General features: G+C 39.7%; 3 protein-coding genes across 3 annotated transcripts in view; 2 read left to right on the forward strand and 1 right to left on the reverse strand.

Moving 5' to 3' along the window:
- Positions 1 to 2,953: 2,953 nt before the first annotated feature.
- On the forward strand, positions 2,954 to 10,500 carry rabep2 (rabaptin, RAB GTPase binding effector protein 2). Its single transcript, XM_010768008.1, has 12 exons — positions 2,954 to 3,280; positions 4,733 to 4,888; positions 5,072 to 5,154; positions 5,243 to 5,590; positions 6,106 to 6,201; positions 6,307 to 6,405; positions 6,915 to 7,016; positions 7,438 to 7,516; positions 7,631 to 7,642; positions 7,827 to 7,981; positions 8,579 to 8,695; positions 9,252 to 10,500. Exons 1-12 carry the CDS (start codon positions 3,253 to 3,255, stop codon positions 9,354 to 9,356), a joined length of 1,380 nt encoding a protein of 459 aa, XP_010766310.1. The 5' UTR covers positions 2,954 to 3,252; the 3' UTR covers positions 9,357 to 10,500.
- Positions 10,501 to 11,622: 1,122 nt separating this feature from the next.
- On the reverse strand, positions 11,623 to 16,944 carry atp2a1 (ATPase sarcoplasmic/endoplasmic reticulum Ca2+ transporting 1). Its single transcript, XM_010768009.1, has 7 exons — positions 16,724 to 16,944; positions 16,242 to 16,327; positions 15,411 to 15,544; positions 14,329 to 14,446; positions 13,563 to 13,680; positions 12,781 to 12,801; positions 11,623 to 11,880 (listed from the first exon to the last, which is right to left on the reverse strand). The coding sequence occupies exons 1-7, from the start codon at positions 16,797 to 16,799 to the stop codon at positions 11,870 to 11,872; spliced, it is 564 nt and encodes a 187-aa protein (XP_010766311.1). The 5' UTR covers positions 16,800 to 16,944; the 3' UTR covers positions 11,623 to 11,869.
- A 2,268-nt stretch (positions 16,945 to 19,212) lies between these two features.
- LOC104942739 (malate dehydrogenase, cytoplasmic-like) overlaps positions 19,213 to 25,276 on the forward strand; it is a gene marked incomplete at its 3' end in the record, with an annotated part of 15,130 nt that continues 9,066 nt past the window's right edge. The window contains exon 1 of the mRNA XM_010768015.1: positions 19,213 to 19,485. Coding sequence (XP_010766317.1) covers positions 19,432 to 19,485 — 54 coding nt within the window. The remainder of the gene's footprint in view (positions 19,486 to 25,276) is intronic.

The following is a 25,276-nucleotide window of genomic DNA, read 5'->3' on the forward strand; positions in this document are numbered from 1 at the left end:
AAGACTTGAACATGGTCATTTTTGTTTTGTAACATTGAATTAAAAAAAAAAAATCCCGATCCCCGATTTTTTTCTCCCGATTCCGATCTTTTGAAAATCACGTGATCGGCTCCGATCCCCGATCACGTGATCGGATCGGGACATCTCTAGTCCCAGGCTCCTACAACATGCAATATACTTAAGATATGCAAATAAGTATAAATAGTGCAAGAAAATATTGCAAGTGACACAATATGCATGTAAATGTAGAAATAAGTAAACTTTTTACAGGTTAAATAAAACACAATGTAAAATTAAATACTCTACATTGGAATAAAATACTGCTTATTGTAGTGTGTATAAATGTGTGTTCTGGAACCAGATGTGTGTGTTCACAAGTGAGGGTAGGCACTTCACAGAGCTCAGATGTTTATCAGTCTTATATTTTGCACATTTCTGTTCAATGCAAGCTCTTTTAAATCAGCACTTTTACTTTTATATTCTAAGATACTGCACATATTTAGGTTTTCGAGGAAATTGTCGTATTTGAATTGTGATTTCAGACAAAGGGGGGAAAGAAGTGCTGCAGCACAGGCAGTATGAGAAAAATAAAGACCTTTTTGAACATTAAAGCATGGAGACATGTCGGAGTAGTGGCACAAAATACAAATATTAACCTGATGGCATAATATGTCTCTTTAAACCTACTGAAAAAACTGATTATATTTCTGAAATGGCAGCAATGAGCTTTAACTCTTATTTTCTCCCCTCTAGAAAAAGCTGTACGACGAATACCTTCGCCAGAGTGTCAGCGATCAGGACATGGAAATGTAAAGGAAAACCATTTCAGCGTCCCCATACTGACGTTGGACCAAATGAAATGAAACCTTTAAGCCAAGTCACTTTGATCGCTCCTCACTGTATCATGTTAAAGTGTGCAGATGTACGTTATAAGCACACGGTACTAACACCCATCACATGTCTGATGAGGAAGATGTACGTCTGTCAGCACTCTGAACCCACACTACCTGCAGATAACTAGTGTTGGAAATGAGCTCTTGTTACTGATCGCTTATTCGTTGTGAGCATTTCTATACATGTGCCTCTCTTCCAGTCAAATGATTAACAGGCTTATACCACTTTAAGATATTTAAACATTTGCAAAACTATTTATAATATTTCTTTATCAGATTAATAGTATTTTGGTTAGAAGACGTATAGCACTCGTTTACATGAGTCGACTTTGTATGAGTTTTTGAAAACCATCGCCAGCATTTTATACAGTACTGTGGGATCATGAAGAAGCGGTGTTGATATTATTCCACTTAGCATCCTGAATGTCTGTTAGTTCCTTTGTAGAATATTCAATTATACGCACAACTGTTATTGAATTCAATGTCCAGGAATTCAACATGTTCCCCCTGATGAAACCAACTTTTTGTACTAGTCTGTTCTACATTGTGACCATGTTTTAATTGCCAATAACTTAAATCATACACTGTTCATAATAATAGATATTGATGAGGCTCTTTCTTGGGTTTCTATTCTGTACTTGAGGTCTTTCAAACAAGAAATTAAACACATTTTGAGAACAATACATTTCATCTTTCCAATTGTTACACTGTTCTTTTGTTAATTCCTTGACACTAAGGTCACATTAACATTTCTTAGGCCTAAAGATGAGGTGTATCCTTGGCTTTTGTTTTAACTTTTCCTCACCACACCCACTTTCACTGACTGATGAAGCACAGACAGGATGCATGCACTCTCACTGTAGATAGCAGATGTCTGAATAAAGAAATGAAAACGTGGCATCTACTCTGCAAGAGTGTCGGGGCTAGAAAGTCACAGTTTCGACCACAACCTGTATATGTAAGGATTCGGCTGAAATCACAGCTTACTCTTTGAAGTTAAACATGTGTAGCTTCTTATTTGGTCAATTCAGTCATTCTAAAGTAGCGGTCTGTAGTTTTTATTTATTTAAAAGCAAACACAGGAAACTATAAACCTTGTCCATGCCTTTGTCCAGCAAAGGAAACAGATGGGAACCGACTGCTGCCAATAAAATACAGTTGCCTTGTTTCAAGGTTAATATCACACTTGCTTTTTTAACATCTGAATTTTTTTACTTGACAACGTTCAACAGATACATTTCATGAATCACTTAAAATGGTCATTGGATTATGCAGTGACTCAGGAAAGGGGGGAATAATCACAAACTAAAACATAACTCCATCTTAATGAACTCATTAAAGTGAATGTTGCATTATATTAATCATTTGGCAGGATTTTAATAATGCACATACACTACACGGGTAACCTTCCCTCTGTAAAGGACAAGAGAGGACCTTATATCATATCAGCAGCACGCTGTAGGAAAAGTGACCTACTTGTCAAAGCTGATAACAGCCAGTTTTGTACTTTACACTTTCAACTAGCACAGTGAAGAAGGACAAACTTACTTTCCTGCAATAAGATTAAGCCTACAATGTGGATTTTTTTTGTAGACAGCAGCTCCCTCCTACAAAAAGAAAGCTGTGTAGACACCAGCCTGTTAAAGTGGATCTAGCTTAACACTCTTTAAAATAAAGAATCCATTTCTGAATTACCTGAATAATCTTCTACATGATGTTAAAGTACCGATACACTGCCTTCACAACATTATTTTCCTTTTTAGAGACAACTTTAGAATATCTTAAATTGGCTACAGAGGGAAAACCGAAGTAGATTGATTTATTGTGACCGAATTGTTTCAAGAAATGTTTCTCTTTGATTTTAAATGTTTTTTTCATACTTCAGGTAGCTGCGAAAGTTATACACTATTCTCAGTGTTTAAGTACCCCTTTATTACAGTACATGTACTCAGTTTCACTCTTCCACTGCCTTTTTGTGACAGACAGCCAATAAAAAGCTCCAGTGACCTCCAGTGGTCAGCACACAGTGGACCTGATGGCTGCATACATACATTAATGTCTAGGGTGTGGCAGTCACTAAAGAAACCTGTGACCATGTTTCTCGGTATTTAACCATCCTGAAAACATTGAAATGAAAGTGCAAAGCAAACAGGGAAAGGCTCATGAGAACAGGAAGGATGTTGACGTGATTTCCGCAGGCTTTGGACCGGGGAAAGTTGTTTCCTGAAGTTGACACTGCTGATCATTTCCACACCTAAACTCTGGAGGTTCTTGTACAAAAATGACTCCGACACGTTTATCGCATTTTTGATGATAGTCGTCTTTATCCCTCGACAGATTGACTCTGTCTGAGGAAAACATGAGCTCCAGGAGTGAAGAAGACTCAGGTAAATACACACTTTAATCTGCTTTACTCCTAACAGGATTGTCTGCGTGGGAATACTGACCTCTTAAGAGTTTGGCGTTTATTACAAAATAACGCTTACGTGTTGCTTGTCTTCGCTGTGAGAGAAACCTGTTGAATGTTAAGCAGCACCGGTCAGCTAACCGACAAAACGGCCTGTTAGCATCTCCGACCATAGGAATGAACGGGCGATGCTAGCCGCAAGCTAACACTTTAGCAGCTTAGCAACTTGTATCCAAACTGGACCTCCTGTAGCTTAAACCCAGTGCTGTGAAGTAACGAAGTACATTTACTCAAGTACTGTACTTAAGTAAACTTTTAAGATGCTACTACTTTACTTGAGTATTTCAATGCTTTGCTACTTTGTACTTCTACCCCACTACAATTCATAGGTGAATAATGTATTTTTACTTGAGTAACATTTGCAATGCTGGACTTTTACTTGTAACAGAGTATTCATACACTCTTAAACTTCTACTTTTATTTAAGTACTTCTTCCACCTCTGCTTAAACCACAATATTTGTACTATCTGTTTCACTTCTTTATTTGATATTATCGGACATGTGACTGACTACTGTACCTAGTCATGTGTTACAACACAACCAATTGATCTCTAGGTCTGCTGTTTTTTCAGACAGTCCTTGAGTAGCAGTGAGTAACCTGTTAATGCTAATACACCAACTTACTTCAAACTTATTTTAAAGTTTTCAAAAACAAGCAGACATATGCTTAGTTCTTCTTGAGCAATATAAATAAAGTAGGTATAAAGAATGTTGTGTTTGCTACTGTCTTAATTATTAAAAATAATGACAGCAACAGTTAATAAAACCTTACGTTTAGAAGTCCTGGTAGCTCAAACAACATGCTTTAAAAAAAGATTTATGTTTATTCAAACGTCAATAATGAAAAATGTACAAAGCATTTGCAAATCTTAGGTAACTAAACGTTTCCATTTGTGCTTGAACGAATATAAAGAGAATACATTTAAAAGAAATGAAAAACACGCAAACTCAGCATTGGCTTATGTGGGACTTTGCCTTGAGTTTATTTACTCATTAGAAGATAGGGTGTAATCTCCTATTTGATCTCCCAGTGAATTAAACAATGTAATCAATTGGTTGTGTTCCCTGTCAAACACTCAAACAATGACAAATGCAGTCATTTATGGCCTATACACTCGTGAAATTGTTAGTCAAAATACACACACACACTACTTCATGACAGGCACACCTATATTTAAAGGATGTGTTTGCATCTTCTCCATCTAACTCCAATGTGCTCACCTAACAATGATTACATAAATGCTTCGTAGTCTTACAAAACTACACGATGCAAATGTGCTTTACATTTCGACGTATAGGTTAGGGAAATCATGTGGGCTTTCTTTTGTGCTTATAATGCAGAATAATATACAACCTGTTTCTGGTTTTTCAGAGGCGAGCCTGCAGGCCCAGCTAGCCGAGTGCCGAGCTCAGGTGGAACACTGGCAGGGCGTGGCGACGATCTGCGAGCTGAGCAAACAGGAGGAACTGGCAGAGCTGCAGAAACAATGTGATCAAGAGATCCAGTCTCTGCAGGAGGCTCTCAGAGGTGTGTGTGTGTGTGTGTGTGTGTGTGTGTGTGTGTGTGTGTGTGTGTGGGAGAGATAGAGACGGAAAGTGTGTGGTGTGTGTGTGTGTGTGTGTGTGTGTGATTCTCAAACTTTGTGGCAAAGCGGATATTGTTCTTCTGATTGGAGGATTTAATCACAATGTCATGATCCTGTGTGTACAGAGACAGCAGAGCAGTATGAGGCCAGGCTATCAGTCCTCCAGTCTCAGCCTGGAGAGTGGAGGAGAGCCAGTGGGCAGAACATGGTCAGTATTGAACTATGTGTGTTATTCCAAACATGGTCCCATAATGTTCTGGACTAAATCCCATCATTTCCCTCTCTCTACCTGCTAGATCAGTGGAAGGAAAGGCAATAATGAATCCCCGGCATCGCTCACCAACAGCCTGTCGGAGGCCGTGGCGGTGGAGCGGAGACAGAACCAGTCGGCAGATCTGGAAGTGTCGTCGGAGGGAGACGGGACGCCTCCTACGTCAGAAGCGTATTTCTCTCTGCGGCACTGCGACTCGGCCTCGCTGTCCTCCTTCTCCTTAGACACGCCCTCTCTGCCCAGGAAGCTCCACGCTCAGGAGGACACCGACTCCCTCGTCTCCACGGGAACCCTGGTGCCTGAAGCCATCTACCTGCCGCCGGCCGGACACCGGCTGGTCCCGCACGGAGACTGGGACGCCCTCAATGCTCAGGTACAGATTCAAAATGATGACACCAAATGTCAGGTTTAATACTTTTATAAAAAAAAGCATCCTTACACTCTTAAATGTGTAGTTTTAGTGTCATTTAATTCATTCATTTTGACCAAACACCTCCATTAGTTAGGAAAGGTTAGTCGATTGACAGAAAAACAACTGATAACTACTTTCATTATCGATGAGTCAATAAAGTGATTTTCTGCGGCCTTTTAAATATTGATTTATATATATAGATAATTGATTAACAATTCTTACCTCTTTATTTTCATATTTTACAGAATATTTTGGGGATTTGAACTGAAAAAGACCTTTTAAAGATATCACCTTGCAATGTAAAAACTTGCATGGACATTAATCTCTAGTGTCTAACATATTATAGACCAAATATTGATTATACTGAAAATCAATGAGCAGATTAATGGAAATAACTAATAAAAAGAATCGTTAGTTGCCGTCCTAATAGAAAAATGAATACATGAGGAATTGAGGCTGTTATGTGTGTTGTGCAGGTGTCGGAGCTGCGAGGCGAGCTGAGCCGGCTGCAGGAGGAGAAGGAGGAGCTGGAGAGAGAGCTGGACACACAGAGCAACAAAACGCACAAACAGGTGAGCTAATGTGTGATGTTTATTGAGTGGGAGTGGATGTTACGTGCTGGTTTATTTGCATGTTAATTTGTGTTTCTCTGTTTGTGTGTGTGTGTGTGTGTTCAGGTGTCAATGCTCCAGGCTCAGGTCCACACCTCAGAGGCCCTCCTCCAGGATCTGCAGAAATCTTTCAGCCAATCACAGAGCGCCGTCCAGAGTCGACTGGTGAGTGATGCCGGTCCTCCTGAGTGTGTGTGTGTGAGAATGGAATAAAGAGATACAGTTAGGGAAATACACTTATTAGGATTGTTGCTGAGCTAACGTGATACCTCAAACATGTCGGTCAAAATGTTCCTTGCTGGTGATGTTGCAACAAAAACAATCCACACCAAGCCAAGTCAAAAAGTGTTGCTTGTAACCTTCTCATGTTTTTACATTTTTCTGTCTGAATTAGGACACATTACACAAACAGTAGAGATTAAAGATATGAGATACAACTTGTTTTCTAGTGAGCTTTAGAGGTGCTTGCCAGATTAGCTTTTGACCCCCTTTTCCAGGTTTTATGCTAAGCTAAGATAACCTGCTGCTGGTTGTACCTGTTTATAAAGAGTCCAGACATCTAACTCTGCGATTCAGAGAACAATACTCAAATTGTAGACATTAAAATGTTCTTAGGGTTAGTTGATTTCAATTGTATATAATAAAAGTATTTGAATCCTCATCTGTGTGTCCAGGCAGAGTTGTCCCTCTCCCAGAGGAAGGTGAGCACCGAGCTGTCCAGACTCAAAGGAGAGGAGGTTCAGGATGAGCCCGACTGCTTCCCCGCTACACTGCAGGTAAAACTAACATGTTTGTATTTACAGTATGTAAACACCAAGGAAAAGTCACTTCAAATCTATGTTGTCAGCACAGACTGAAGCACAATTAGTCAAATAATGTATTTTGGATGACTCGAATGTAGTTCATCAAGGATCCAATCTCACATAGCAACAAATGAAATATAACGGCTCATTATTTACTTAATTTACCCAAACATTGTGTATTTTCCAACTTTCATGCATGGATGACTCTTTTAACCATGTTGGCAATACTGTGAAAGTATCCTGACCGTCTGTTGGTCATTTAAAGTGTTTATTTGCTTTCTTCTGAGTTGAAAAGTTGTACTGTAGGTCAAATAATGTTGTAATGAATGCTTAGGTACAGCTTCATAGCATACACTCTCGGTGTGTGTGCTGACTGTTGACCTCTGACCTACAGGGGGCGCACTGTGAGGAGCGTCTCCGCATCGAGATAGTGAACCTCAGGGATCAGCTGGACACCCGCACAGAGGAGAACGGTCTGTGGAGCATATTCATATGTATTATTATTTCCTCAACACTGACTATCGAGACACTAACACATGTTTTATTCTCTCTTCCTGCCCGCACCAATTTGCAACTCCCATCATCAGAAGTTTTAGAAGGTGAGTGAACAGTTTTCTATTAGTCTGGTAACCTACTTATAAGTCGTGGTGGAGTGTTGTGTTTCATTCAGATTGATTTCCCCTTTCCCCCAGTCTTATCACAACCAATATGGTCAAACTGAGAGCCAACTCTTTATAGCCATGAGTTTTTCTTTGAGTATTAATGGTCCCTGTGTGTGTGCAGTGCGGCTGTCCAGTCTGAAGACGGAGACGGAGAGGGTCTCTTCTCAGAAGGAGCAGCTGCAGGCGGAGCTGCTGTCCTGCCGCAGCGAGCTGGAGGCCCTGAGGGTGGCGCTGTCTCACCTGCAGAGCACCAGCAAGACTCTCAGTACTGAGAAGGTGAGTCCAGCCTGCCTTTAACATTACACTCTGTGATGAGGCTCTCTGTGTTTCTGAGTGAGGTCTGCAGTGGTGATGTATCCTGCTTTCATTCTGTCGATTTAAAAAAAAAAAAAAAGAAAGAAAGAAATAGGTCCAACTACTGCTTGTTTACTTGCTTGAAAGACTCTTTATCAACTCTTATGGCCTTTCTTAGTTGATGTAGTTTGAGTTTATTTGCTGAAAAAGGCCAAAAGATGTGGTTAAAGGCTTTGGAAATTAACAGTAAGTGTTCCTAAGTGAAAAAATTAACCATGGAGCTAAATTATAAATCATGACATGTTGTCTCGGTTTCAGGAAATTATTAGGAACAAATAAATTACACATGCACACCTCAAATTTGACCTATTTCTTAATAATTCTCACAGTTTCGGCAGCCAAATATGTATTATCTTAGTTTAATGTTAAGGAATAAAGACAAAGTGATATACTGTATATATAAATTATATCAAAATCTAGAATTCAGGTCACATTGGCATTGTATAAATAATCACAATAATGCTGTTAATCATACCACTCAAAGTTGGCCGTTTCATTCATTTCTCTGTTTCCTGTCAGGCGGCGCTGCAGCAGCAGAGTCTGGAGCTGCGCAGTCAGGTGATCAGCATGCGCAGCCAGGTGGACACCAGCCAGACGGTTCAGAGAGACTTCGTGCAGCTCTCTCAGTCGCTGCAGGTGAGAGGCAACGGAGCTTTGATGACTTTAGCTTTAGTTGAGGAGAGAAGGGAGAAAATGCTGAGTGAAAGAAATGGGCCAAACTTGTTCCTGCATTTACAAAATCTAACACACATCAGTGTATGTCAAGGTTACAATTCAGAATCAATCAAAATACAATTGTATAGAAATGTTTGTATAAACATAAGTAAAGATTTTCATTAAGAAGATACAATAAAAAATAAAATAAACAAATCAAGTTAAAATGTGCAATAAGATCAAATAAAATAGAATTTAAAATATTTATAGAAATCAAAGTAAAATGTTTAATGATGAGAAGATAAAAGAGAACTTAGATATTTGTATTAGCATAAGAAGTAAAGTAAAAATATGCACAATGCACTACATCGTATGCCAACAATATGTAATGAAGCTGTCTGTATTCTAATATATTCAGTGGAGTATAAGTATAAAGGATGAAACTAGATTATTGCTGGAAATGTAGTTTAATACAGTAAAAATCCCAAGTGTTATTAGTATTGTATTAATATGTTACGGACGTGTCTCTGCTCCTCAGATGAGGCTGGAGGTGATCCGGCAGGCGGAGACTCTGGAGCAGGTCAGAGAGGTCCTGGAGGAGGGGAGGAGGGAGGCTGCTTCCTCTCCTGTAGACTCCTCCTGAGCCACAGAGAGGTCCTGGAGGAGGGGAGGAGGGGAGGAGGAAGGCTGCTTCCTCTCCTGCAGACTCCTCCTGAGCCACAGACAGTCACACTGGAACCAAAGAGTACAAACGGAGATAAAAGATCTCATCAGAGACCAATAAGGACCGACCAGCCGTCACCACGTGAAACACCATCAGGAACTCTGCTAGTGATGAATATTCCTGAAGAGACATTATATATATATATATTTAGTTTCAGAGGCGTCAAAGACTTGAAATACGACCAAAGTGATTTTTGTGAATCTGGAATGTTCTCTAAGAATATTTGCATTCCTTTTATCTTACACCAGTAACATGCTTATTCCTTTACTAATACATGTGTAAATGTATTTTCTTGTTTAAACTGACATTACTCCAAAACACTCTACAGTCCAACACTCGATGTTTCCCTCTCAGTTTTTAAATGCGATGTATTGTGAAGGCGGACCTCTGGAAGCAAAGGATCACAGTGCAATAATGAATAGCAGTGATACTAAGTAGAAACTCTCCGAAATGAACTGCATTCCAGGTTTTATTTGAATGATCTGTATTAATATGTTGTCTATTTGAGCTTTACATGAACTGCTCCCGTTGCCACACAATCATAAAAGCTCATTTATGATTATGGATAAGGACAGAAGCCAAGCAAAAAGAAATCTATGAAGAAATGTGAATATGTAACATTTTGACTTCTTTTAATACATATTGTAAGTATAAGATAGGCTGTCACTATCTTTCATAATGAAATACGATAACGTTTCTCAACCTGGACTCGGCTTTTATTGCAGTTTCTTATCATGCAAAACAGGTCGACACTATCCTTTTTAATAAGGTAGGATTTCATTTACTATGAAGCCTAATTTACATTGAACCTTTTTGGAAATGCACGAGTGATCTTGACATTTTAATAAAAAGACTGCTGCTAATGAAACTTTACCACAGGGGAATAAAGGTAAAAAAGTATTAGAATAATGTCAATAGTTAACTTTATACATAAGATAAAATTGAGTCTTAAAGTATTATAATAATTACACATTGTTTAATATTTTGTCATTGTGATCCACGTCTTGTGCAACAACTGATGGAAACCAAATTACATTCATAAATGTTTTTATGTTTAAAGGAACACATATTTACAGGACTCTGTTTTATTGAGCAAGTTATGATTCTTATTAAATAACAAAACCTTATTTAATATCTGGAATTACTGTTAAGCAGATCTATGTAGGAGCCGAAATATCTTACTTTAAATGTATTGTTTTAAAACATGAATTGTCTATTATATATGAATTTAATTGTCTTAGAGAAATCGGATCGAGATACACTTTTTGTTATATTCCATGGAATGCTCTTAACATCCCGATAGCAATGAATATCTGAAGTGCTTTGACAACAAATCCATAAAAAAATGTCATCTGTGGAAGCCGTAGTACTGTAAAAAGCACGACCAATCATCTGAGCCGGCCCGGCTAAAGTAACTGGATGGCCTACCTGCCTGTCAGCCTTCCATCTGTGCACACACTTATCTCGTGCCCTCATTGGTCATGTGAGCGTTCGTGTGTGTTGGGGGAGGGGCTCTGTAAGGAAGTAGCAGATTTCTTCCGGCTGTGTATGGAGCTATTTCAGGGTCATAAGTTTTGATCATTCAAAAAAATACAATTTATTTGAAAGTTCAAGTTTTTATCCTGAACTTTGAAAAATACAATGATGTATTCAAAATAAAAAAAAGTATTTGAAATAATTTTTCAGGTTGAATATTATTTTGATTCAGTTCAGCAATTTTTTTTAACAATATATTTATTTTCAGATTTCACTTTTATACATATTTTGATATTTGAATCCTTATTTTTTTCAGCACAGATTTTTCGTTTTCAGATTCAAAACAATTATTTTTTCAGTTTCAAATCTTGTTTTTTCAGGTTTCACATTGCTTTTCACCTTCAGATCTTTTTTTTTCGCTTTCAAACTTTTGCCCTGAAATAGCTCCGTAGCTGTTTATTTTCTAATTCTAGCGCACTCGAGCTGGTTTCTCCAAAATTACCTACCCCACCTTTAAACTAAGGGATTATAATTATATTTTTCACAAGAAGCCTATGGAGCCTCGCCCAGGGCTACAGCCCCCCCCCCCCCCCTCTTTCTCTAATTTCTTTAAGACTCAAGGTAAATTTGTTATTTGGATTGCCTTTACGATCGATAACAGCCTTATACTAAAACCAACAGAAAACACAGCACTGATACAGAGTCGCACTTTTCTTTAATACATATCTTTATTCTTTAAGAATAGAATCAACACAGAATAGTTTTTTAACTCTCACCTATATATTAACTTCAGTACATACACAGAAAAAATATTTTGTAGCTTTCTTTTGGTGTATTTTCAGATGGCTTTGTGTTTTTATTTAGTTTTCATGCCACTAGATGTTTTTGATCAGGTCATGTGACAGTGGGCTCTCCTCGGTGAGAGCGCTCTGCCTCTCTCTCTCTCCGTCCTGACTCTAGATTTTCCCTGCAGAGGAAACATAAGACAGTTAGTTGTGAGCTAAAGGGAGTGTGAAGGTGTTGACTTGTTAGAGAGAAGGATGCATTTGTTATAGGAGATGTCTGATTTGATTGGTTGGATACAGTAAGCTAGATCACAGTATGGACACTGCCTTCTGCATCTGGCTAGCATCACTTAGCAGAACCAAACCGCTAGCCTGTATTTGTCAAAGTTAACTAAATCTGCCTTTTAGAAAACTATTTTCAACAATGTTTAAATTCTAAAAATGAAAAAAGTGCAGGAACAATTTCTTGGCCGAAACCAGTAACTTCCTGCTCAAAGAGTGCCCATTTTTACACATCACCAGTGTCATAGTAGGAGGTTGACGTTAAATACAGTTCAATTTAAAGTAAATAAATAAATAAATATAAGAAATCTAAACACAACTCTACATTAACTAGGTAGAAAACTACCCCATCTTGCACAAGAGTCAAGTAAGGTCACCAGAAAATAAGCATTATTTATCAGTCATGTTACAAAAGCAAGCACACATTATTACATGTAACCTTGTTTATAACCACACCTAAGAATACAAGGTCAGTGTGAGGAACAATCCAGAAACAACTTTGTTATTAAAAGGCACATTATTAGTCTGATCTCTTTAATGCATAGTCAACAAGTGCTAATGTTATTCCTACTTTTAGAGGATCTAAAAGCATCTGTCAGCAATAACCTAAACGACACTTCCAAACTTCCACGATGCAAATACTCTGTTTGATGCTCAGACCAGTTTTTAGATTTCTAATGGTATATCAAGACCGATGCACCTCCAGCCAAACAGGAGGATCCACTTGCATTAGTCCAGAAACATTTGCAAGACAGAGAAACACAACATGCTTAAATCTGTATCATGAGTCAGGGGAATACCTGCTAGTGATAAAGGGGAGACTGGATTGTCAGAAAAAGGAATGAAGGAGAGAAAAGCACCAAGGAGAGGAAAGTTAGAGAAATATCATCAAAGATTACATTTAAGCAGAGAGGATAGAATAACAGTTCAAATACATTCAAATACGAATAGATTAAAATGAGACATTGAGACATTCTTGAGATATTCTTAAAATGTACACGTGTGTATATTTTACAAGTAAAGTCTTACATCTTGTAATAACATTTTTTTAAATGATACCAGCTAAGTATTCAGGCTGCTTAAACACTTTTAAATAATAATGTGATCAGCATTAGTTACGTCTAAATCAATTTCAGAATGTGTATTCAACACACACACACACACACACACACACACACACACACACACACACACACACACACATGGATGACCCTCCCCCCTCCTTTGCTGTTTTATTTGATTATTATTTGTATGTATTTATCTTTTCATGTGTCTATTTTATTATTATTTGTATTGATCTCTTTTTGTACTTTTTTCCTTTTTGTTATGTTGGCTATGTAGATACAGCTAAATGAAAATGGAAAAACTGTTGACCAGAATGTGAACATGTATGTATAATGAAATAAAAACTAAGTTAAGAAAAAAAAGAAAATGGTATTCAAACTTCCCCTCTAAGTCTAACCACATGTTTTCTTGTTTATAACACAGACTGATATTTGTTCCAGAATGTGTTACCCCCCATACTGTTTATATATAAAACACACCATATACATACAGGGAACAGGTCACATGTTGAGCTTACCCTCCAGATATGTGCGAGCCACAAACTTGAGCACCTCGTCGATGAGGATGACGGGGAAGGAGAGCTTCAGGACCATCAGCCACTGCTCCACGTTCAAGTGGGTGAGCTTGAAGATCATCTGTGGACCAGAGAGGGGAAAGAGTTGAAGCTGCGAAACTACACGCACGACGTCCAGTTAGAAACAAGCTGTGTGTTCATTACACAGATACTAGTAACATGAATGCTCATATGGCCGTGAATACACTTTTCAATACATGCAAAGAAGAGAAGAAATGTCAACACGCCACATCTGTAATGTATTTTACAATAAACCATGTTCCGCTTATAGCTCTGGATAGTTATAACATAAGCACTCGTGAATATTCATGTTATTGCTTTATACCTATAATCTCAACACGGTATAAAGCTTTTAATGAAGACCTAAAAGTATCAAATTACTTCAAAGTTTATCACTCATTTATTTTTGCAAGGATCAAAGTCTGTTATAATTCTTATAGTTTTTTTTTTATTTTTTACAATGCATTATAATCAGATAATCTGCGGTATAAACTAATAAATGATTATGATACTCTGCCTTTAACACAATATAAAATCCCATAAAATGCATTATGATTACACTTTTATAGCATTTTGAATATTTAAGAGTGCTTATAACTGTAATTATACCATGCTAATGTGTGTGCGTGTGTGTGTGTGTGTGTGTGTGTGTGTGTGTGTGTGTGTGTGTGTGTGTGTGTGTGTGTGTGTGTGGGAGGTGGGGACTCACGGGCAGGGGGTCGACGTAGATGATCATGAAGTGGAGGGACATTGAGAGCGACATGGCGCCCACCAGCCACAGGTTGCTCCAGGGAGGCATGCGCACCAGAGACTGGTTCTCTGACAGGCTGGGGGGAGGGGGGAGGAGAGGAGGGGGATTTAATACAGGCTGAACATGTGGGAGGGCTTATGAAAAGGTAAAATAAATGTGTACAAAAGTATGCAAAAACACATCAATATGGTAAATATTGAAACAGGAGGTCCTTAAAATGTTGTGTTCCTTCCTACCATAGACATAGTTTCAAAATGTATACTATCACATATCACTTGTTAGACACCCAAAGCGACTTACATACTCAATACTGTGGGCAATCCCCACAGGAGCTATTTGGGGTGAAGTGTCTTGCCCAGGGACACAACGACATGCTGACTGCAGAGGGGTTTGAACCTGTGATTCAACTGATCCTAACACCTACGCACAACCCACTGCGCCACACGCCTCCTATCAATGACCGCACATGATCCTCTGCTTTATAGATATGAGGAATGCTTTAAAAGTACCTATTACAAAAAATGGGGAGCTAATTTTAACTTGTTATATATTGTAACATATATTGATCAGGCGTGGGAGAAGTATCAACAATTTTAAAAGGAAAGTTTGGCTTTTAAATCCCGAATTTAATTGAAAGTAAAAGAGTATTATCAGCTATTTGTATGTAAAATATCAAAAGTAAATCCCTTATTCTGTTACTGAACTGTAGTGGAAAGAAGTAAAGAGTGCCAATAAATACAACAAACTATTGAAACTAATGCACTTACAATGGTTGGGCTTATTTGAAGTGAGTATCTCAGCACTTTTCTTGTTTTTATGAGTTTGTATTTTTATGGTTTATTGCACTTATTGTAAGCAACTTTCAATAAAGGCGTCAGTTCATGTAAAAAATGTAATAATAATGTTAAAGTACTTTAAATGTGCACATATGTTCAGGAGTTGAGTTGACGTATTCCTCACCACTAGGGAGGATATTGTGTATTGCTCACTAACAGTGTGGCAGTGAGTGCTGGCAGGATGTGTTCACAGTGCAGTCTGACCTGTTGAGAGCGTTGCACATCTCGATGGTCACCAGCACGGACAGAGCCATGGTCATGGGGGGGGCGGCCTCAAACACCTGGCAGTGGATCCCTTCAAAGTCCTCGTTGTCATCGCTGCACTGCATGAAGTGGGACTGACAGAGAGGAAGGAGAAATATAATATGACTCAAACCCTGCATGGTCTCTAAGACGCTGAAAGCCTTTCATGAAGTTTGTTGGTAGAGGGTTTTTACAGGAGTTTTACAGGAAAGGTTTCAGGTATAGCAGCTGGAGGGAGCCTACAGACGCCTGGTATTTGTACATGTAATAATAATAATAATAATAATAATAATGCGTTTATTTATTATAGCACCTTTCACATAAATCAAATTCGAATAGTGCTTCAAAAGTAAGAACAAAAGTTAAAATGAAGACCACAGAAACATGAATACAATAACCACATGAGGCAGACATTTTTAAGGTCGACATAAAAACAAAACACAGACCACGCTGAGTCCGGAAAGGAACAAACATAATAACATTATTTATGTAAATGGTTTGCTAAGGCTAACATCCCAAAGTTCCCTCCAGAGTGAGTTCCTCTCCCACACACTCCTGAAACGCCCCTGATAGGCTAAAGGGAATCTCTAAGCGGATGACCAATCACAACAGAGCCTGCCAGCTAACCAATCAGAGCTCTAGTTTCAGACAGAGGGTGAAAAGAGGTGCTGCAGCACAGGCAGTATGAGAGAAATAAAGGGCTTTTTGAACATGAAAGCATGGAGACGTCACACGTAGAGGCACAAAATGCAACTATGAACTTGAAATGAGCCGAATATGTCTTCTTCTTACCAGCTGGTAGAAGCTCACTCCGGGGCCTTCGTCGCAGTACAGGAACCACCAGGCAGCGGCAGCCACTGTTGCTGCTCCAACGTAACCTGGGGGAGAGATTCAAGTGTTTCAGAAAGAAGTCTGCAGGCTTTCATCTACAGACTTTATACAGGAATTCAGATCCAACACATTGAGTCAACATGTGCATCAGGATCATATTATCTCTGCTAGTGAGTTTTTTTGATAACGTTGTGAAAGAAATCCATATTAATCTGGTGCATGGTACCCAGGAGGCGGATGTGTTACCATGGCAACAACATCATTTAGATTAAAACAACTCTTATCAACAATCGCTCGAGGCCATTTAAGACCGAATAAAAAGGAAATTGCCGAACCACCAGGGGACGAGGGGCTTATCTGCAGTAAAACTCAAACCAAATTGAATGCTTCACTGGATGAGACGGTTAGAGAGAGAGAGAGAGCGAGGACATAATGTGTTGTACCTCCGATAGCCATATATCTGAAGAACAGCCAGCCGGAGATGAGTGGCTCTTTGGGGGAGCGGGGTCTTTTGCCCATGATGTCCAGGTCGGGGGGGTTGAAGCCCAGGGCAGTGGCGGGCAGACCGTCAGTCACCAGGTTCACCCACAGCAGCTGGACTGGGATCAGAGCCTCGGGGAGACCCAGCGCCGCCGTCAGGAAGATACTGAGNATTAGATCTGGCCCGCCGGTATATTGCACGCACACCTTCACTCCACCCTGAGGGTCTCCTCAGCTCAGAGCCTGAGCCCAAACATTGATGAACTTGCACCCAAGATGAGATGCCAAGTATCTGCTTGAACTAGCATCACAGAGCAGCAACCTGAGTTTACATGGATGTTTCCTTCTGCACTTTGTTTCTTGAGACAACAGGGCATGTTTGTTTTTTCTTTGAGGGAAATAGTTCTTTGAAGCTGATGTTGGCCTGTGGAAAAATGTAATCATAAGAAATGACTCTGGAAAAGCTGCAGATAGAGCCATAAGAAATTAATGCAACTGATTATTTAATGTTTAACGTTGTTTTTATAGGCAATCATTTAAGCTTTGTTAGTTCCAGGTTTAATATGTGCAATAAGTTCATTTCAATAAGTTTGCAATAAACATTGAACCAGTCCGGCCCTCGACTAGTACCCATTTTTTAATCTTGACCCACTGTGTGTTGGAGTTTGACCCCCCTGGTCTACGGTATCAACATGAGAACTAACTACATTTCCTTTGGTAAGTTTTTCATTGGCTCAAACCTTCGTATCTCCAGAAAGCAGCTCGTTTTTTTTAACTATTCATCATGCATGCAGCGCCCTCTGCAGGCAGCAGGAAGGAGTGATACAGCTGAGTGCGCAGTCATCAACAACCATAGGGATTTGACTCTTCGTATTATACAGTAATATAGTACAATATTGAGGTATTTTTGCATCAGTATTTCCATGTTCTGCTACTCTTTACTTCCTCTTTACTTTATCTCAGAGCCAATAAGCGTACCTTTAACAAAACTTCTTCCATCTGATACCTTACGTTACTTTTCATATTAAAATGTTATTTAATTTTTTCTAAAGACGTTATTGAAGATTGAAGCAATGGTTTGAATGTATATGTCCTGTTGGCCTTCTCACTATATTTAAGCTGTCTTGGATTCACTAAAGAATTTTCTCTTTCTATCTCATATAGCCTAATTCAAATGAGTTTTTAAGGGCTTCACTTACCTTGCCTTACCTTACCTTGCCTTGCCTTACCTTACCTTACCTTCCTGCAGCCTGCATTAACTCTTCACCCCTCACTTCTTTAGACATTTGGCACCATCATTCATTCATCCGTGCAGATTTCACAGAACGGTCCTGATATCAGCGGGTCCCCCTCATCCTGCCTGTATTTTCATAACCTCCAGGACTCTGTGTATAATTCTGCTGGTCAGTAATGACAAAATAAACACACAACTACGGATCAGTCCACCGGTAAACACAGTTAATATGCACATCTATTGCTGACGTGAGCATGTATAATTATATGAACTTGCATTAGTATGTTTTTTAAGACAGCTGACGTACTGTTTCAGGTGACATGGCACTATAACCCTCTGATACTTTTACTTTTCTATGTGCTTTGTTTGTGTAAGAAGCTTGCAAGAATATACAATAAATCATGGTTTAGTTATTTTAACTGACATATTGTCTTGTTTGACCTGCAGCTACTTTATTCAACTTTAAATTAGATGTGTTTATTTGCATTCATTGTTCTTAAAAAAATTGGGAATGAAAGACTTTAATATCGAGGTGTTATGAGATGTTTCTGACCTCAGTGACTTGTATTCGACGTTTCAGATCAGATTCAACTTTATTGTCATTAAATAGTACAGGTACTACTAGTAACAATATTTTAGAATTGTATTCAAGTTCAGTGACTTTCACATAGACTTGCATTTGACTTAATTTGCTTGCATTTGACATCAGTGACTTGCATTTTTGACTTTATCTACTTGTATTTTACTTTTATTCTCAAAGTGCAGGATAGAATAACTCATCCCCCTTCTCTCACTTGTGATTTTATTAGAATATCACATCTAATTTAAGAGTGCAAATGACAGCTTTAGTCTTTTATAGTCAATATCAGACATATCAGTGCATTTAGAATCCAACTTCCGTGTGTGTGTGTGTGTGTGTGTGTGTGTGTGTGCGTGTGCGTGTGCGTGTGCGTGTGTGTGTGTGTGTGTGTTGTGTCTGACTCTGCAGCAGTGTGTCCTCATGTGACCCTGACACGTGTTTTTTATTTTGGGTTGCTGCAGCCACGATACTCCATTCCCCTGCAGTGACGTCACTTCTATTTGCAAAATAATGGTATCCTCCCGTCCTTAGTATTAATTCACACCTGTGATTACTCACATGAGAGGCTTTAGCAGTCCGACTCCGGTCACAGGCTATTTACGTACTAGAAATCTTATTAAGAGACTGACTGCAGCAGTGTGTGTATAGAGGGTGGAGGTGAGCGTGTGTGAGTGTGTGTGTGTGTGTGTGAGCTACCAGACGCTGTGAAAGTCGCACTGCAGTGCGGTTTAAAGTCACCTGTCTGTCTGTCTTCCTTCCTTGCCTGTCTGTTGTTCCCCCGGTACCGAGTTGAGTCGAACTGCCGTTTTTTGTCCGGAAGACGTTCAGTAAAACGAGAACCGAACACCGGAGGGACCATGCTGACTGTCCTGACTTCCATGTATCTGGTGGTGAGGGCGGTGTCCTGGGAGGTGAGTTCAAATCTGTTAAATTAAACATGTTCACATTCAATTCAATGGCTTCATTCATTGGCATATGCACAGCAGCTACAGTGTAGATATAGCAATGACAATATTAAGTCCGAAGCTCCTTCAACAATGCAACACATATAAGACATAACAAAACAATAAAAACAATAAATAGTGCAGGAAGATATAAAATATTGGACCAATGTGCAAGTAATGCAGATGAAGTAAACTATGTACATGTCAAATACAATAAGCTAAATGTTGCAGAGAATGTGTTGTGACTAAGTAGAAGTCTACGTGGGACATTTACGTTATTACAACAGCAGATGGTGAAGATAAAGTGAGTGAGAATAGACACCAAAAAAAATAAGTATGCAAACGTTGTTAATAGTAAAATAATACAATAAGTATACAAATAATAAAAAATAGCAGATTAGTACACCATGGTAAAAACGAATTGGTATATTTGTGACCATATAGAATAAGAATTAAAGAGGTAACTGGTACTGTATGCCAATTGTAAATAAACTGAGAGAGAAAGAAATACAAAAAGAAATACAAACATTAGGACAGATACAACCCATTTTGTCTCCCAGTGAGTATAAACATGTCAGCGTAAAAAGACAGTGTTCAAGGTTTTAATCATTTTAATTCAGTATAAAGTCATAGTCACCAAAAAACATAAAATCCAATTATTGGTTTTTGTGTCAGAACTTGTCTCAATAACTTTAAAGTGTGATCAAACTACATGATTAAAAACGGAATCATTCTTGTAACTTTGTCTCAATAAAGCACAGTCTTTTTGATATATACGCTATCACAAATAGTATAGTTTCTTCTTCCACCCTGAACCGCCCTGTTAACGGGGTAACACACAGATCCGGTGTTTTGTACCGCTCCCTTTAGACCTCAGCTGTGAACATGGCGGCAGGAAACCCAGCACTACCTTCGTGTGTGAGTTAACCCGCAGGTCGTGTCTCTAACCCCGTCGTTATTAATTCAGTGAGTCGTCTTCACCTGGACGTTTTGGCAAAGTGCCACCTCGAAGCCAGGCAGTGTAAACAGCATCACATCCGGTCCATGCCTTCAAAATAAAAGCACTTTTTTAACAGGTCTTTTCAAGTTCAAATTCAAGTTTAAGTCTTCATTTATTCATGTTACTATTTTGGGGAAACAGATAGTCAAAATTGGTTGCTTGGAGAAATGCAACAGAGGTCAAACAATTGCACTTAAGTGGCGTACAACAGTTTGACTTCGTATAAATTAATTGAATCATCATCAACTCATTTCCTGCTCTTTACAGCACTGATAAGATTCTTGTCTATTATGAGAAATCAATTTGGAATTATGACATTAGTTAATTACTGCCAAAGGGACCTAATTTATAAAAAGAATGTACAGTCTTTCATATAGAAATAAACATTTTATTTATTTATCCAGAACTAAATTGCCGTCTGAAAAATATTGCATACGAACACTTTCATTTAAGACACAAAGTACAATCCTATTAATACAATAGAAAATAACTACATAGTGATTATTGTGACTAAATGAGATTACCAATGTTAATATGTTGTTCCCAGTAAATCCCGTTTTCACACCCTTAAATGGGTCTTCTTAACCATCCTTGTTTGCGCTTTTATTTTGAAATCTCAACACCTACTCTTCCGGGATGTGCCTCCTGTTCTCCCGCTGCAGATTATCAGCACCAAGGTCAGCTCCTGTCAGCATCACAGACCAGCAGACTGTTTTACTTCAGTCAGCTTTATGGAAACTAAGCAAACAGAACTCAGATCCAAGATGGCTGCCGTGCCCTTGATACAGAGCCTGACTGTAATTTAAAACCCTTTCATTGCTGAAACGTACACTCTCTCTCTCTGAAAGAACATCCCCCACATCCACGTCCTTCACTTTCGCTCTGAGCTCTTTAGGGTTGTAGTTTATTGACAAAAGCATATAGGTCGTAAACATTTGAGTCATGATAGCTGAAATTGAACCATGGGCATCAATCTGTCAAGGCTTTCTGCAAGATGTAAAACCCAACTGCAGGACGTTGGGGGAGATGGAAGTGAGGACAAGTTGTTCCACACCAAACTGGAAAACCATGGCTTTTTAGACACTGCGTCATTGTTGTGTTGAAATAGAAAAGGAGAGGGTCTTCCCCAAACTGTTGACAGCTTTTTGGAAGAACGTTCTTGTATAAAACATCACTGTATGCTAGAGCATTAGGGTTTTCTCTAATTGGAGGTAAGGAACCCAAAGTCGGTAAAAAAAAAACCTAGTCAAGAATTACAGATGTCCACGTACTTCCGGCAATGTTGCAAATGTATCACGTCATTGGGCAGTCAGAATTGTATAACTACGATCCACTGTTCCTTGGTAGCATTCCCACATAGTTATAACCTCCAGTTTATACAAATATTACTAAATGACGTTTGCAGTAGTCTTACCTGCGTGTCAGTTGTTGGTATTTTTTCTTAGTAAAGGATGAGAGTGCTCCGGTGACTCCGGTGAACTCTCGGCTCTATAAACGTCAGCAGATCAGACGGCTCAGGGTTTCCTGCTGTGAGGCAACAGATAACTGTCTGATCAACAACAACTTAACAAGCTGGCAACTGAACACGCTGACTCCCTGTAGTCTGGGCAGTGAACTTCATCTCAAGTGACCTTTGACCTCTGACCCCAGTCACCCAGAATAATCCACAGACCCCACTGTGAGATCTGTGTATCATCTGGAGGATCTGGGATAAAAAAGTTGAGAATCCAAATGACATTTGACTAAGCTCCATTGTGTTTGGTTTGTGATAGGTATAATAATGTGTGTAATTCAGAGGGACTCTTGTTCTGACATTTAAAGATAAGCTTTCATTTTGAAATGCTCACAAAATTCAACACATTCATTCTCCTATATAGAAAACGTATTTGTATAAGCTACTAAGAAAAGGTCTGCAAAATTGGTTGATCATAAAAACATGCTTATTGTACATTAAACTTGTTGGAGCCAAAATGCTTATTCAGCCTGAGGCAATTATCTCCATTATTGTTGTTGTTTTAGATCGCACACATTTGTTTTTAATTACCACTTCCGGTGTTTGTCACATGGGTCTTGTTTGTTTGTATTTAGTCCACCTGTCAGTGATTAGTATCACACTAAGATACGATGAGCTGGCTCGGACATTTTCTGTTGACCGTTCGATCCTCTTCAAATTATTGTTTGATTATTTGAGTTATTAAACATCGTTAAGCTTTAACTTCAGTTCAGTCAGACAACTCACGTGTTTCTTTACATGTCTATTAGAAGCAGCATATAGTTGAGTTTGGCGTCTAGGCTCGGGCCTCATGACTCCATAGATATACAAAGAACATTGAGTTATGATTAGATAACTATCCCCAAAGCCTACAGGTGGAAGCTGGGGTGGAAGTTGGGGTGGAAGCTGGGGTGGAAGCTGGGTGGAAGCTGGGGTGGAAGCTGGGGTGGAAGCTGGGGTGGAAGCTGGGGTGGAAGCTGAGGTGGTGGTGGGGCGGAAGCTGGGGTGGAAGCTGGGTGGAAGCTGGGTTGGAAGCTGGGGTGGAAGCTGTGGTGGAAGCTGGGTGGAAGCTGGGGTGGAAGCTGGGGTGGAAGCTGGGGCGGAAGCTGGGGTGGAAGCTGGGGTGGTGGTCGGGCGGGCCGGCAGCTGCGACGTGGAAGTAGCTGCATCAACAACAGCAGCAAGCGATGCATGGAGAGAGATCTGGCAGGTTCAATAGAGCGGCACATTAAGGAGACTGTTTGGTTTGTTGTGAGTGGCAAGGGGCGTTATGTATGAATGCGGCAGAAGTGCTCGGGTTGACTGCCTGAACTACCTCGCAGGCTTCGCCCCATTTATGTAATTAATGTCATATGCAACAAAAAAAAAAGAGAACATTGTTGTATCCCGCCACCACCCCCCTGATACTTACTTAATTATTAACTTACTTCATTAGAATTCATGACACATTTATCCATGTACATGTTATCAATTAACGCTTCAAAGACTGGAATGTAGTGCATGTTGCTCAGGTCCCCGAGGGCCCAAAAACAACATAAAGTATAGCATCAAAACACGCAGTGAGATATAAAGTCATTAGGAATACATTGGTTGACAAAGTCATGAAACGTTGTGATGATAAAATAAAGCCTCTGTGCTAAATGACACAAAGTACACGCCTGTGGGGAGGATGAGAGTTAAAAGAGATTCAATTAAACATCAATGACATGTGCATACGATAGAGCATATGGAGAAGATACAACATGAAGCTATTTCAATAAACGATCCTCCGGGGCATCAAATTGAATTTTCTATTGTAAAAAATTCCATCCATGTCCATCGTCACTCAGACTTTGCTGCCAGTTTCCAAAAGAGGAATTGGGACCATGCCACTAATACGTCTGCAGGAGTTTGGAGGCTCATGTGTGTCATTCCCACTTAATGACATGTTTTAACCCTAACTAACCCAAAACTGCCCGAAATCTGTCGATGTTAAGACAGTTTTATGGATGTGTATCCACTGAATATTGAAGCAACATTACTATTCATCCAATATCAAACACTTTGCTTGATTATGAAAGAAACCTGAGTCTCATTACTCTACTGTCTGAAGAAAAGCCTCTGCACTAACATCTAACGTGATGTAGCGTGACGTCCTTTTCCATAAACAGCTTTTTGAGTCCTTTCACCTTAATGAACCCCCCCCCGCTCATCCGCATCAAGCTTGCAGGTGTTGCCAATTAATATCTGAGCGGGTTCAGTGCTCAGTGCAAAGGGTGAACACTGTGATTGAGCCGGGGTCACTGGACTGGAGCCAGCCCCAGAATACATTAAGCAAAAAGCAGAGAAACGCTGCAGAGGGAGAGCGTTGTTTTTCACTTTTAGCTGGACTTGTTTTGAGAAAAACGATGTTGTCGTGGTTACTATTCAAGGCAATCTTTGAAGAGGATATATTCTGCACATTTTCAGGTGTATATCAGGATGCTGTTTGTCGATTTTAGCTCAGCTTTTAACACCATCATACCTGACATACTAGTGGAAAAACTGTCAAGCCTAGGTTTCCCTTCCATCTTATGCGCCTGGATTCATAATGTCCTTACAGACCGTCCTCAGACAGTGGCCCTTATTGCTCCTCCACCCGCACCCTCAGCACTGGCTCCCCACAGGGCTACGTGCTGAGCCCTCTACTCTACACACTCTCGACTGCTCTCCCATTCACCCCTCCAACTCCAATATAAAATGTGCAGATGACACCACTGTGGTCGGTCAAATATATAAGGGAGACGACGAGTCGGCAGACCAGATCCTGAAGCTGTCTGCGTGGTGTTCAGCTAACAACCTATATCTGAACACAAGCAAAACAAAAGAAATCATCATAGACTTCAGAAAACACCGTCCAGAACCCGCCCCCCTTCACCTCAATGGAGAGAGAGTGCAGAGGGTCTCCACCTTTAAGTTCCTGGGGGTACACATTTCGGAGAGCCTGAGCTGGACAGCACACACCACTGCAGAAGTTAAGAAGGCCCAGCAGTGACTACACTTCCTGAGGGTGCTTCGGAGAAACCGACTGAACAAGAAGCTGCTGGTGTCCTTCTACCGGGCGACCATCGAGAACGTGCTGTCATACTCCATCTCGGGGTGGTATGCAGGATGCTCAGCTGCGGACAAGAAAGCCCTGCAGAGAGTGATCAGGATGGCAGAGAAGACCATCGGCTGCCCCCTGCCCTCTCTGGAACACATCTCCACCTCCCGCTGCCTCAGCAGAGCAAATACAAATAATTAAGGAC

The sequence above is a fragment of the Notothenia coriiceps genome, unplaced genomic scaffold (genome assembly GCF_000735185.1).
Source record: "Notothenia coriiceps isolate Sejong01 unplaced genomic scaffold, NC01 NC01_scaffold00004988, whole genome shotgun sequence".
Classification (NCBI taxonomy): Eukaryota; Metazoa; Chordata; class Actinopteri; order Perciformes; family Nototheniidae; genus Notothenia; species Notothenia coriiceps.

Bases quoted from the DNA above. Each gene is read 5' to 3' on its own strand.
- atp2a1 (XM_010768009.1), bottom strand. From the start codon at position 16,799: ATGGGCAAAAGACCCCGCTCCCCCAAAGAGCCACTCATCTCCGGCTGG. The intron at 14,447-15,410 runs GTCAGACTGCAC...CCCTCCCCCCAG, and splicing joins ATGTGCAACGCTCTCAACAG to CCTGTCAGAGAACCAGTCTC. The intron at 13,681-14,328 runs GTGAGTCCCCAC...TCTGGTCCACAG, and splicing joins TCTACGTCGACCCCCTGCCC to ATGATCTTCAAGCTCACCCA.
- rabep2 (XM_010768008.1), top strand. From the start codon at position 3,253: ATGAGCTCCAGGAGTGAAGAAGACTCAG. The intron at 6,202-6,306 runs GTGAGCTAATGT...GTGTGTGTTCAG, and splicing joins GCAACAAAACGCACAAACAG to GTGTCAATGCTCCAGGCTCA. The intron at 8,696-9,251 runs GTGAGAGGCAAC...TCTGCTCCTCAG, and splicing joins AGCTCTCTCAGTCGCTGCAG to ATGAGGCTGGAGGTGATCCG.